Raw genomic sequence first — 13,591 nt, 5'->3', positions numbered from 1 at the left:
CCTGCAGTGCTCAAACACTGCGCAGATCAACTTGCACCAGTGTTTACCAAAATCCTCAACTCCTCATTCTGCCAGTGTGCAGTCCCACAGTGCTTCAAAGACTGAATAATAATCCCCTGTACCAGAATCCACAAAGGTTTCCTGCCTTGCGACAACTATAGACCAATTGCGTTAACATCTGCGGTCATGAAGTAATTTGAGTACATCATTCTGTCGTGAAGCCAGTATCACACCTCTGATGGATGTACACCAGGTTGCCTACCGCACCAACAGGTCTGCTGAGGATGCCGTCAACCTTGCTCTTCACCACATACTGCTGATACAAAAGATGAAGTAGAGGGATTACACTCAGTTTGGGCTATCAGAAATAATCAGTATTTACACTAAGTAACAGAATTTAACTTCACCTCAGGGTGCCACCCTTAGAAAAAGGAAAATGTATTACTTCAGTTTCAGTCTGGAGGTTGCATACATTCTCGTAAACTTACTGTAATACTTAGTACACACAAATCACGTAACCAAATTCTTTAAAATGTTTATTGATTTACTAATAAACACACAACTATTAACTAACGGACATACAAATGAATAAATAAATACAATGAATACATCCATAGACAAATGATGAATGAGGACCACCGTATACCAGATGAAGAAGTGAACTTGGCAAGATGGATTCATTTGTGGGAACAAATGGGACCAATGAGATCACTTAAATGCACCATTTAGCGGCTGCACGATTGTTAGGAAGTAAGAAGCAAAATATTGATGGGAGACTAACGGTTCCTAACTGCTCTTATACTGTAGCATTAACCCCGATCACTAGAAACGTAAAGGGTCATCTCCTAGCACAGACCTTGTTTTGCCTCCAGGGCCAAAGTCAATGCTCACTTGGGGTCTAACCCCCCCCCCCCCCCCCCCCCCCCCACTTTACCCAGAAGCTGGGAAGCAAGATACTGGAACTTTCTTAGGTCCTGAGGAGCTGCTGTGTTTAGTTATGGACAAACTGTAACCTACACTGTACATTTAACAGCTGTTTTATTCATTTAAATGTAAGGATGAGGACTTGAAGAATTATGTATTTGGCCATTAGGTACGCCTTGACTCAAATCTTAAGTCAAAATAGCAGATTTCAGTTTTCACCTTTCATTGCAATCAACTGTTGAACACGAACATAAATGGTGAAGACATTTTATCCTTAAAGTAGCTGCAGGTTCTGCATGCTGGAATAACTATTATGATCTCTTAAGTATAAATACTTTGTTTTTAGTGATTGCTTTGATCTTGATAAGAGCCTCCAGGGCCAAAACAGTTCTTCAGTTTCAGTTTTTGAAGTCGGAACGAAACTGTTTTAAAAACGTATTTTGTTTTTCTTCTGATGTTCCAGTTATAAGTGCTCTGCGGCGCCTCCCTCTGTCCAACTTCGAAAAGTTTCATTTCTCCAGAAACGATACCTAACCCTCAGTATTTAAAAGCCAGCCCAGTTCAGTGTTCGTCAGAGCAGAGAAATATGGGTCTGTGTGAGTAACGCTGTTCCTTTGGCACTACTGATGCATTTCATACATTACATTAGCTTTCCTTATAGAAATGTAATACTTTTAGTAACCATAGCAAATGTGTTTGATTAAACCAGATGAGCTGTAAATGGTGATTTCTGTTTCTATCTTGTGTTTCAGTAACAGCTATCGCGATCGGAGCAGGAGCAAGTAAGACTTTGACAAACCTTTATCAACTGCTTTTAACGCACTTTAATGTAGAAATCCATTTACATACTAAACTTTTATCATGGATGATCAATTTTAAACCATTAGCAGCAACGTGTCCTCTGCTGTGTTGTTGTCCATGTGCAGCGGGTGCAGTGGTCGGGGCCCCTTTTGTTCTGGCCGGCGTCGGCTTCACCTCAGCGGGCATAGCAGCAGGCTCCTACGCTGCCGGCATGATGTCTGCTGCTGCGGTTGCTAACGGAGGAGCAGTGGCAGCAGGAAGCACAGTGGCTGTTCTGCAGGCAGCAGGTAAACTTGATTTATAAAAATGAATTTTAATCTTGTGGTTCTGACTCATTATGTCCCCTATCTCGTCTTTCTGAAGTGCAATAACAACAACACAAAATCCTACACTGTCTCTCAAACCTGGAACTGACAGAAAGAATCATTTCACATTGTTATAACAGAGATTTGTAGCTTTGGGTTTACAATACAGTGTTCAGGTAGAATATGCTATAACGCTATATAGTCTTGTGGCCTGATAACAAGTCTTTTCAGCTTCTCTGTATCACAATACCATAATATAAAACCTGTGTAATGTCACTGCAGGTGCTGCTGGTCTGTCAGGAGCTGCAACTGCTGCTGTGGCCAGCGCTGGAGGTACAGTGGCAGGGCTGGTTGCACTCCTCGTCTGAAAATCATGAAGGAATAAGATTAATTTACAACATTTTTAGGCAATTACTAAATTACTATCAGCACTTTGTCATGTCAGCCCCTAACCCTAACCCTAACCCTAACCCTGTGAAATGTGCAATAAATCATTAATAAAAATAAAACTTTGAAAGATACTGGTTCAGTGTGTCATCTGTAAATCTTTCCAGTCCTAATAATGTTGATGAGACATCTTAAGGTCACAGCTTTTCTCAATTGCTTCAGCACATGTAACAGAAACACTGTCAAGTGTAATAACCTCTAGCACACCTCTCCTCTTCTTAGTGCACAATAGATGTTTATGATTAGAACACAGCGCTGTGTTAGAAAACCATATGTTAGAAAAGCTACAGGTAGCCACGTCACGCAGGTTTAGCCAGCTGGTTTTGTACAGATTTTTTAAGAGAAATGTCTTGACAATGAGCTGGTAGTCAACATCAGCATGTTAGCATTGTCACTGTGAGCATGTTGGCATGCTGTCATTTAGCTCAGAGCACCACTGTGTCTACGTACAGCCTCACAGAGCGGGCAGCACAGACTCTTGTTATGTCTTGTTAAATTACCTCCCTGCACATGTTTGACATTAATACGGTAACCACAACGTCAACAACAACAACAGAATAATTGCTTTATTTTGCATGCATTTTTATTTTGGTAGAGAATTGGACAGTATATAAAAGTATTCCAAGAGCACAGAAGCATCATCTTCATTGTCTTTACATTCAGTTAAATGGTGTCAGCCGCTAGTGTATCCAGAGTACCAGTACATGGATTCTCTGTCGGGAACAGGCTTTGAATCTTTCCCCCAGCCTCCATATATGTAGCCAGAACTAAGATGGGCATTCAGATGGCTTACAATGGGCTTGCTGACCTTGATGATTCCTGTGTGTGCACAAGACCCTGCAGAGAGAGAGAGGAGAAATTAGTTGAATGAGTCCGAAGAGGGCTTAGACTTAGATGTGGATATCAGTGTGAATGAACTTACCAATGTTGGGGTTGAAAAGCTCCTGGTGGCGTCTCTCACACTCCTCTAGTTGCAGCTGCACCTTGATGAACCACATTCTTGTCGTAGGTCATCTCCAGCCTGTTCAGGGTGGTTACCATGGCTGTGATCTGACAGGAAACACAAGGTTTGCCAATGGATTGGCATTACGTCTGTTGATGCGGTGACTGCCATCACCAGGACTTACCTCTACGCGCAGAGACTCGAAGACAGTGATGGAGCCGCTGATGGAGAGCTGCAGCTCTTTAATCAGAGCCTCCACTTGTTTAATCTCCACCTTTATCTCATCAATGTCGGCATCACTGTAGGCATCAGGGTTCTTCTCCATTTTTTCAATTTCTGCTGTCAGCTTTATTATCTTTTCTGCATACGCTGTCAGCTTGGTCTCATAGTCTTCCAGCTAAAATAAAGTCAGGTAACAGTTTGCACATTTTTCTTTCAAATATGTCATCATCTATTAGACATGTTGACTGAGAGACAAATGCTGCAGGAATTAATGTTGAATATACTGAGCACATTTTTTATTTTTAGAGATTAGAAGCAAGATAAATAATTTAAATTGATCTTTATTTAATAATTGTGTCTAACAAAAGTAGCCACTGATGTCAGGCAAGTAGAATCAAGACATTTCATAGCATTATACAGAGTCTGACAGTCACTTGACAGTTTGTGAGCCTTTATCCGCACGTTTCGTAGTTTTCTTTTTCTTTACTTTCTTGGTTTTGGCTTTAACCTCTGGTTGCTTGGCATTAAGAGCAGGCCTGGACCTGGTCAGGTGGTTAGCAGTGGGGCTTAGCTTGCTGCGGCCCATCTCTGGATCGGAGTGTATACCCTGGGCAGAGATGGATTTGCTTGGAGCAGAGCGAGGGGAGCCATCCAGCAGGTTTGGCTGGGAGTAGGAGCGCATAGCTGGGGAACTGGTGGGCCGGTAAGGCGTGGTGCCTCCTAACATGGGCAGGTGGATGTGCTCATTGCTCAGATTAGTGACAGAATAGCGGCTGCTGTTGGACATGACAATGTGGTGCCAAGAACTTAGAGGGGTGGCAGAGAAATGCTGAGGGCCACTTGAATCGTCTTTGGCACCTCCCGGAGAGATGACCATGGAGCTGTGCGGTGTTACCGCCTCCACAGCGCTCTGGAAGGTCTTGAGGATGCGGTCACTCTTCTGCTTCTCTTTCTTCTGACGGGACTCAACCTTCCTCAGCTGGCGGCGGTGATCCCTCATCATCTGTTTCCTTGTATCTGCCAGTCCCCTGCACAGAAAACATCACTATTTTATGATGGCATTTTTCAAAGCGTCATTCAAGGTGCAATTCCAAGCTCATAACTAAAACACACTTGGTTCAACTACACCATCATTCAAACAATGATAAAACAAGTGATTGTAAAAATTCCCATTGTTTTGTAACAATAAACCTTAACACATCACAGGCCTACTCTGTGAAGCATTTTGGAAGGCCCATCTGTGAGCATGATCACACAGTAGGAGACGTGCTCACCTGTAGTCTACCATTCCTGTCCTGTCACGATCAAGTCTCTGAATCAGCTCCTCAATCTGGTATCGATCCAAAGGAATACTTGATTGCTTTCATGGTTTCACAGAACAGAAGGAAAAAGTGTAGTGAGCTCATCGTGCACAATTTCAGGGGACAATTTCATGGTAATCTGTCAGTGACATTCATCAGCTCAGTACTTCCTGCAAATGTCACTGACTCTGCACAGTTCAATATATGACTTTATTTGGAGACCTGCACCGCCTTCCTGAAGTCAGAAACAGGGACTCGCATGGTGCCATCTTTGTCGATGTTCCGAAAGAAATCCCACAGACGTAGCTTGCGCTGATCCAAATAATCCTTCAAAGACATTGGGAGAAGACATTTTATTCAATTATGAAATACACACAGAACCAAACAAAGAAAGAGTTGCAGTAATTTGACAGTTTTACTAAATGAATATGTGAGTAAAACACTTATTTGACACTGTACGTGAATATGAGATTACATTTTCATATGAAATGATAGAATGTAACATTTCCGATTTTTTGCACTACTTATTCTTATCAGGTGACCACACAGACCTGGATGACTTTCATTGGATCAATGCGTTTTGGTGGCTTTTTTGCGATGAAGCCTCCTACACCTCCATATTGTACATCCAGACTGGGATGCTCCTGACATGTCACCTCCAACAGATGCACAAATGTCTCATTCACCAGCACATTCTGCTCGGTAAAAAGGTAAATATGATAATATACAGAGGATATAATGTCTTCATTGTGCTTCATTTCATTGTGAAAGTATGATTTGTTTGAACTGTGATCAAATGATATGCCAGAACTATCAGATCAGGACGGTGCCACAGTAACTCACACATATGTTGATCTCCTCCAAGGCAGTTTTAGGTGTGTTCTTCACCACATTAACCAGGGCCAGTGCTCCCTCTACTGTTAAAGAGTTATAAGCCAGCTACAGGAGTGAAAGAGAATAAAACATCACCTTCAAATGTATCTGCAGCCATACTGATGATGTATGTTAGCTCAATACAACCTTGTCCACCCACCAGTAGGACTCGGAGTGTGTCATTAAACTCAAGACCCCTGCACAGCATGCCAACGCCCTCATTGGTGAGGCGGTTGTTGTTGAGGTTGAGGTGCACCAGAGTGTTGTTGAATTTTAGGGCCTCTCCCATGGCCAGGGCGCCCTCATTCCCAAAACCGTTCCATGATAAGTCAAGGTATTTTAACATCATATTCACCTAAATATGGAGAATGAGATCAGTTGTTGTATACACAGTGATCAAATGAATTTCTTATACAACCATACCTTGAGTCCTGCACAAAAAGCCACGGCCCCTTTCATTCTCAGATGGTTCCAGCTAAGATCCAGCACCTCAAGACCCTCATTATTTGCTGTAGAAATTGAAGTAATATCATAGAAAAGGACTTGGCATTACACTTATAAAGTACATCAATGCATTTGGTCACATCTACAAAGACATTAAGATGAGTGAATTTTACCGTACCCAACAGTTGTCCCAAATGTTCCCCTCCTTTTCCACAAAACTCGTTATGGCTCAGGTCTAGTTCCTTTATTCTGGAATTGGTCTAAATTTTAAAATATTAGCAACATAATAATAAGTAACCAATTAACTTACCATTACTTAATAACAAACCACTAATGAAATGTATTTGGATAACTGATAATCACTTACCGACAAGGCATCTGCAAAATATTTTGCATCATCATCAGTAAAGCCATTTCCTGTTGGGACAAAATATTAAATGTTTAAATATACAAAATAAGTATACTGAAAAATAAAAACAATAATCGTATTACTACTGTCGTTAAATTCACTGATCTTGAATGTTAGTGTCTAGCCTGGTCTCAGTACATCATCCTACTGTCAGTACAATTAAATACTGTTAATGTGCACATTACCTGAAAGTTTCATAGACTTTAATGAAATGCTGTCCAGCAATATTTTAGCCACATACTCAGCTCCTGAAGACTGCAAATAGTTGTTGGACAAATCCTGGAAGCGAAAAACAGATGCTAATACAGTATGCTGTATACTCCACTGTAAAAGTCAAGTAAAATGTCACCTGAAAAGCACTTGTGCCCTCTAGTGGTGGGTTTGCAGTCCGACATACCAGGTGCTGAATGGTGAAATTAGCCCTCAACATCTCCACAAGGTATCTGGCTCCCTCAGCTTGAATGTGATTGTCTGCCAGTTCCAGTGTGTTCATATGCATATCAGACTAAATACAAAGAGCTTATCAGAAAATTAAAAAAGTCACTCTCAATAACATGCTTGCCTTTTAAACTTACCACTAAAGCAATAGCAAGAGCTTTGCATCCTAAAGGTCCTAGCCCATGGTGGCTGAGGGTCATGGTTGTAGAGTCAAGGTTTCGTATAAAGTAGGAGACTGGCACCACACCCACCAGCTTGCAGGCCTGGGGGTACACTTCACCTATAGACGTCTCCTTGTTGCTCTCCTCTTTTTCTGGAAATGAGTAAGCCCATAAAGTATGAGCACCACTATATGGGCCCTTGCCTATACATACAGCAATATAAGTACGTTTCAGCAACACATTGTCAAAACAAGGCATTGTTTTTTGGAAATTAGGAATGTTTTTAACCTCAGGGTTATGAATTAAAAGTGCAAATTTACAGCAAAATGTCTTCTACTATATTTATCCAAGATTTAATCCAAGAATGAATTTAATCTGCTTACCATCCGACTCCAAGTCTGTGTCAAACTCATCCTCCGTGCCCTGTGGTTGAATTGGGGATGGACAATCATCATCTTTTAAGCAGAGGGACTCAAAAGACAGTGTCGACATTGCTGTCTGCTGTCAGAGCCTATGTCCTGTTTGAAACCATCTACCAAACACAATATATAGTCTGCGGGGTTATTTGTCGATGTATTCCTGTGTGTTCTGTATGGGCTAACACTGTGAAATGAAATAGGCCTGTGCCATCCAGCAGGTAATTCTACTCCTCGGGTAACGTGTCGTGTGTAATGACATTAACAATTGATGCCTCAGTGTGGTTACAATCCTGTCTTTTTAGTAACTCCATGCAAAACTGTAAGTACAGCATGACATAGTATGTGAACTTATAACTTATATAAGGTTTGAAGTAAAATAGCATTTTAGTTTACATTTTTATATTATCTTATTTTAATGAATGCTGCATATATTTACATATATTAAAGTTTTACCAGGATAAGACAAATTCAAAAACACATTCATGAGGAAACGTCACACCAGTGATATTTTGATTTGACCCCCTAACCCCTCAACAACATCGGAACGCGCATGCGCTGATTTCAGTTGAGAAACATGATTGGCAGTCTGTTATTTTACGCGCTCTACCCTTTGTCACGGTACCTGACCAGTCGACCCTCAGGTAAATCTTGCAAAGGTGTCCGTGTTTAAAAGTGTCAGGGTCGGCTTTGTGTGAGTTTCACTTCAGTAGCTTTCAGCAGCTAACGGTTGCTAACGTTAAATTTAGTTCGCTGCTGACTGAGCAGTTTGTCTTGACATGTGTTGGCACCAGCGTTAGGTTGGTGATTTAAACTTGTATTTCATAAGTGTGAGCTAATATTTCCTCCTTTGTGAAAACGGAAACATATGACACTTTATATTGTACTTTAGCTAACTCTAACGTTAGCTCGTGGAAACGTGTGTTAGCTTGCACCTATTTGTTTTTCTTTCAGATTGTACATTTTAGACGTCACCACCTGTGACTGTTTTGCTGTGTAGTTTATGTACAATAAGACAGATTTATATGTTGCATTTAACACCGGTTGTCGTTATTGTAGCAAAAGCAATGACACAAACTAAAGATCTGAGTGTGTTTCAGCTAAGAGATGAATGCATCACAAGATTCTGACCCTAATCTTGTCTTATAGAGGCCTCAAAGAAGGATCTCCCTCTTGCAGTGGTTAATGGCCAGGCAGTGTGGGATGGTGGTGTTGTCACAATCAGGAGGTTCACGCCGTCTCAGACAACCTCGCTGGACCAGTGGGTCAGTCCAAGCAGTGGGACAAAGGGAGAAACGAAAGAAAGGATGAAAGAACCAAGCCCAGAAAAGAAAGATGTGGGGCCTGACACAGACAAAGAACAGCTGATGGCTGTCCTGCATGATGAAAAAAAGGATGAGGCTGCTTCAAAGATGAGTGAGGTACAACCTGCAGTGAAGGAGAAAGAAGCAGACACCAGAGATGGACAGCAAGACGAAGTGGAAGCTCCCAAGCAAGGGGACGGGGAAATAACAATTCACCAGGTGTTGAAACAAAACACAGGGGATGGAAGTATTTTTACAGCTGAGGACATTAGTCCAGAGCAAGCACTTTGGGCACAGTTAGAGCACCTGCAAACGGAGGACAGCGCTCAAGACACCTGTCCAGTACAGGAACAAATGCAGATACCAAGCGTTGAAGAGTCAATGACCCCAGCTAAAAGTACAGCTGAAGTAACGGAGCGCTGGGATGAATTTGTAGTTCCCACTGCTGATGAAATGCACGGTGAGGAAAGCAGTTCTAAGCTGATGTTTTCCTCCCTTCTCTCTAACACTGAAGCCCACCTTAAACTCAGCGGGCAACATGATACACAAACTGGCTGGCACTTTCCTGCAGGACCTGGCCTGGCAGAAGAAGTGCAGTGCCCTCTGTTGCAATTTCCTGCAGTGAGTTATTACCCTCCAGAGGAGCCAACTGTGCCCTTTGAAGGTGAGAATCTGATATTTCCCTATATTGGAACAGTTTTATTTTTGTTTTTCTCAATTGTAATGTTTCCACTGTAGTGAGATTTGTCTAAACTCATCAGTAGTTCATTTGCACAGTCTTGTATGTATGTGTTTGTTTTCCACCCAGTAATGTGGAGAGTATGGGAGGAGATGGATGAGTGTGCCACTGCAGCAGATCCTGCCCTGATACCCCTCCCATTCACGAAGGCCTCGATGGACTTCACTGTTATGTCCTACAACATCCTGGCTGAGGACCTACTAGAGGCCAACCAAGAGCTGTACACACACTGCCCCCTGGAGGTGCTTGACTGGAGCTACCGCTGCAGCCTACTCTTAGAGGAAATACTGAAATGGGCACCAGATGTGAGTTAGCTGATTCAAAATAGACATTTGTTTTGTTTCATTCAGAAATGCAAGCTAGATACATTTTAATTATAATCTTTAGGTGTCCACTAATGAGCTGTGCGTGTCCTCTTGTGTGTAGATTCTGTGTCTCCAGGAGGTTCAGGAGAACCACTACCATGAACAACTGTATCCAGCCCTGTCTCAGATGGGTAGGTCATCTGAGACAATACAGTGGAACAATCATGTTGAAGGATATTATGACAAAGACATTACACATATTGTCTTCATGTTGTCGCTCCAGGCTACACCTGTGTGTACAAGCGGCGCACAGGGACCAAGACAGACGGCTGTGCTACTTGCTATCGCAGCAGTTGCTTCACCGAGGTATCGGTCACCCTGCTGGAGTTCTTCAGGCCCGAGATGGAGCTACTGGACCGGCACAATGTGGGCATTGTTTTGTTGCTTTGGCCAGTGGTCATCCGGGGGTCAGAGGTCAAGGCGAAGGGCCCACCTCTCTGCGTGGCCAACACCCACCTGCTCTTCAACCCCAGGAGGGGTGATGTGAAACTGACTCAGCTAGCCATAATGCTGGCGGAAATTGACAGCGTGGTCAAGTCCTGTAAGGCTGACGGCGAGCACTGTAACATTATATTGTGTGGCGACTTTAACTCTGTCCCACACATGCCTCTGTACCAGCTGATCACCACCGGTGAGCTCTACTTCCAGGGTCTACCAGCGTGGATGGTGAGACTAAAACACTGCAAACACCAACTGAGTATAATCCCTGGAAAATATCTAGCTTTGCCCATATGACTGTTTGTGGACTTGTTGGGAATATTTATATAGTTGCGGCTCTTTGTTTCAGGTTTTCTACCACGATGCTTATACCTCTGGAATTACCTCTGTAACCATGTATGTATTCTCCATGTCCAACAGATATCCGGTCAAGAGGACCTGTCATACAAAGCCCACTGTCACAGACTGTTTGCTCCCCTGTGGCCCAGCTGTCTGGGAATCACTGATTCCTGCCAGTACACGACTGTCAAGGAGATATTTAAGAGCCAGAAACCAGGTCGAGGTTTGAAGTCGTAGCATGCTTTTTACCTGCTGTTATTTTTGTAATGATTTTATTTTTGTTTGATCCAAGGAGTGAGTGTGTTTTCATTTCCTCTCTTACTTCCCTTCCTGTCTTACATTTGTTGTTCCGGTGTAGGGAAGTGTCAGCTCAGCCATGACTTCATGCTGCAGCTGCGCTTCTGTCCAGCTGCATGTGTCCGTCCTCTGGACTTGGAGCTGATCCCAGGTGTGACCGACAACACACCAGGTACAGTCTTGCAATACACAAACCACAACATCACTTACGTTCTACCACTGACATAACCTGATTTTCTTACCGTAATGGTTTGAATATTTGAATTTTCTTTCTTTTAATGCACAGATGCTTCAAAGGGAAATCAGCCTTATGATAAAAGGTGAGTTTACATGCAGTTTGTTTGTCATCATACATATATATATGCAAGGTGTGTGTGTGTATATATATATATATATATATATATATATATATATATATATATATATATATATTAGTATCTGATAGCAATTTGGTGGAATTGAGATGAAATTTTAGTCACACATTCTGTGTCACAGGTTCAGACACACTATCAGTCATCGATTAGACCTGGAGTCGGTCTACAAACACGTTCTTCCAGGCTCTGGCAACCCAGAAGTCACGACCCTGCACTCTGAAATGGGAGCTACTGTTGACTATATCTTCTACACCCCAAGACGCATCTTAACCACTGATCACAAAGGTATGAGGACGTGACACATAGGACAGTGTTGCAGCTCAATGAATTTGCTACTCTACATAACTTGTGTTTTTTTCCCCTCCTTCTCAGTTGGTGGTGACTTTGCGAGTGAGGGTCTGAAGCTGATTTGTTCTCTCTCCCTCCTATCAGAGGATGTCTTGTGGTCAATGAGGGGCCTCCCCAATCATATATTCCCATCTGACCATCTCAGTCTTTTGGCTAAATTCCAGGTGGACGTGAATGCTGCATGATGGAGAAAAACTGGGTGAACTCAAAGAGATGTCAGAGGATAAGCACCAGGTCTTGGTCTGTACACATTTGGTTTTTGTTGCGGTTTTTGTTTGTATGAATACCATTACTTGTGCTTCACTCCTGGCATCAAAGGATCATAGTTTTCTAATTTAATAGAAGTTAATATTTTGTTCAAAAGCCAGGAAAAATAATGGACGCCAATATTCAGTCTTGTTCCACATGGGTTTCATCAGATACATGATGCAGAGTCATGACTGAAATATGACAAGTCTAATGGTCTTGTAATAGTTCATTTAAAACATGATGGCACTGATTGCTTTAATTCTTAGTGGTGTGATAATACACCAACCTTTTGGTATTGACAGCTGCTCTGTCACATTTTAATTTATTTTAATTTTTAAATGAGAATTAGATCTCTCTGATTTCTCTTTTTTCCAGATTGTAAAAATATTGAATAAATATTTTTCATTAATTTGTGGCTCCTTTGTAATTTTTTGCTCTTTAACATATAGAAAGCTCACAGTCTGCCTTCAGGCTTGATATGAATGTGTGTAGCTCTTTCCCGGATTTATAACGTAGCACAGTTAAATGCATCTACCAGCACTGAATCCTGCAGTCGGTGTCTGGCGCCATGTGTATCCTGCCTGGTCTGTCTCTGAGATTGTGACCTGAATGTTGGCTCTGCCCCTCCTGTCCCACTACACTGAGGCACTCAGTTTGTCAGGGCGAAGATGTCTGCGTATGTGGGTGCGTGTGTGTGTCTGGTTGATGCATGAATGAATAATTCATTTAGATAGTTGAGTGTTCATGCATGATGGGACTCAGTGAGAAAGCTTTGTGTTGGGCTATAGAATGTCTGCAAAGGTGATTCCCATCAGTAGGATGTCTTTCACTTGCTCCTCACTCATTCTTGTCAGTGTGCTATGTTAATGTATTTGCCCTATCATACAATCATCCATGAGTTGAAATCTTGAATGTATAGAGGAATCGGATTGTGTGTCTTGACTCCCCCTGCAGCATCAAATGTATGCAAGTAAACAAAGTAGGTCAGGGTTTTTTCCCCCAAATAGGTCATTATGCCTTCTGTTTATCAAGCAGTGGTGGACAAGGTGTTTGACATCTGGAATCCACTGGAAGGGATGATAGGGAGGTGTTTATCATGACTTCTATCTGCTCATAATTCACCAAAGCAACTGCCACAACATTAACAAACCCTTGTTTGAAAGAGCTCTCGCCTCTCTCTATCTCTTTTACAGTAATACATGGTAACATACGAATGCAAGTGGTTCCTTGCTGACTGCTTTTCATTGAACGCAGCAGCCATTAAGCCTTATTAGCTGATGGCTGTGCTGTGAGGTGGACGTGCATCCATCCACTTGGGGATCCATTAAACAGCAGGATCCCTGATCATGAGAACAGCACACATTGCTGCCAGCATGCTACAGCTATTATTTATGACTGCAGCAAACACCAGCAACACTTAAACAATATGATGAATGGAATAATAAAGGTCAGTC

General features: G+C 42.2%; 3 protein-coding genes across 3 annotated transcripts; 2 read left to right on the top strand and 1 right to left on the bottom strand.

Annotated features, from left to right (window-relative positions):
* The first annotated feature begins 1,485 nt into the window (after positions 1-1,485).
* On the top strand, positions 1,486-2,551 carry LOC139297851 (interferon alpha-inducible protein 27-like protein 2A). Its single transcript, XM_070920660.1, has 4 exons — positions 1,486-1,520; positions 1,677-1,706; positions 1,851-2,012; positions 2,313-2,551. The coding sequence occupies exons 1-4, from the start codon at positions 1,511-1,513 to the stop codon at positions 2,396-2,398; spliced, it is 288 nt and encodes a 95-aa protein (XP_070776761.1). The 5' UTR covers positions 1,486-1,510; the 3' UTR covers positions 2,399-2,551.
* A 1,521-nt stretch (positions 2,552-4,072) lies between these two features.
* Positions 4,073-7,760, bottom strand: LOC139298032 (leucine-rich repeat-containing protein 74A). Its single transcript, XM_070920849.1, has 13 exons — positions 7,652-7,760; positions 7,245-7,420; positions 7,067-7,174; positions 6,855-6,948; positions 6,628-6,677; positions 6,439-6,520; positions 6,240-6,325; positions 5,977-6,171; positions 5,787-5,882; positions 5,495-5,638; positions 5,166-5,270; positions 4,917-5,002; positions 4,073-4,670 (listed from the first exon to the last, which is right to left on the bottom strand). Exons 1-13 carry the CDS (start codon positions 7,758-7,760, stop codon positions 4,073-4,075), a joined length of 1,929 nt encoding a protein of 642 aa, XP_070776950.1.
* Positions 7,761-8,261: 501 nt separating this feature from the next.
* On the top strand, positions 8,262-12,546 carry angel1 (angel homolog 1 (Drosophila)). The gene is made up of 10 exons (XM_070920656.1): positions 8,262-8,328; positions 8,834-9,652; positions 9,797-10,032; positions 10,154-10,223; positions 10,316-10,758; positions 10,951-11,086; positions 11,228-11,338; positions 11,453-11,486; positions 11,662-11,825; positions 11,913-12,546. The coding sequence occupies exons 1-10, from the start codon at positions 8,262-8,264 to the stop codon at positions 12,071-12,073; spliced, it is 2,241 nt and encodes a 746-aa protein (XP_070776757.1). The 3' UTR covers positions 12,074-12,546.
* The last annotated feature ends 1,045 nt before the right edge of the window (positions 12,547-13,591 follow it).

This window comes from Enoplosus armatus, chromosome 15 (genome assembly GCF_043641665.1).
Source record: "Enoplosus armatus isolate fEnoArm2 chromosome 15, fEnoArm2.hap1, whole genome shotgun sequence".
NCBI classification, from domain to species: Eukaryota; Metazoa; Chordata; class Actinopteri; order Centrarchiformes; family Enoplosidae; genus Enoplosus; species Enoplosus armatus.
The sequence above is the reverse complement of the archived record's forward strand: the minus strand, read 5'-3'. Positions and strand labels throughout refer to the sequence as shown.

What these genes read in the sequence shown, in the direction of transcription:
- LOC139297851 (XM_070920660.1), top strand. An exon ending in CGCGATCGGAGCAGGAGCAA is followed by an intron (nt 1,707 to 1,850) that starts GTAAGACTTTGA and finishes GTCCATGTGCAG; the next exon opens with CGGGTGCAGTGGTCGGGGCC. An exon ending in GGCTGTTCTGCAGGCAGCAG is followed by an intron (nt 2,013 to 2,312) that starts GTAAACTTGATT and finishes ATGTCACTGCAG; the next exon opens with GTGCTGCTGGTCTGTCAGGA.
- angel1 (XM_070920656.1), top strand. Translation starts at nt 8,262, where the DNA reads ATGATTGGCAGTCTGTTATTTTACGCGCTCTACCCTTTGTCACGGTAC. An exon ending in TCCAGCCCTGTCTCAGATGG is followed by an intron (nt 10,224 to 10,315) that starts GTAGGTCATCTG and finishes TTGTCGCTCCAG; the next exon opens with GCTACACCTGTGTGTACAAG. An exon ending in ATTTAAGAGCCAGAAACCAG is followed by an intron (nt 11,087 to 11,227) that starts GTCGAGGTTTGA and finishes GTTCCGGTGTAG; the next exon opens with GGAAGTGTCAGCTCAGCCAT.
- LOC139298032 (XM_070920849.1), bottom strand. Translation starts at nt 7,760, where the DNA reads ATGTCGACACTGTCTTTTGAGTCCCTCTGCTTAAAAGATGATGATTGT. An exon ending in CACAGACTTGGAGTCGGATG is followed by an intron (nt 7,421 to 7,651) that starts GTAAGCAGATTA and finishes ACTCATTTCCAG; the next exon opens with AAAAAGAGGAGAGCAACAAG. An exon ending in ACACACTCCGAGTCCTACTG is followed by an intron (nt 5,883 to 5,976) that starts GTGGGTGGACAA and finishes TCACTCCTGTAG; the next exon opens with CTGGCTTATAACTCTTTAAC.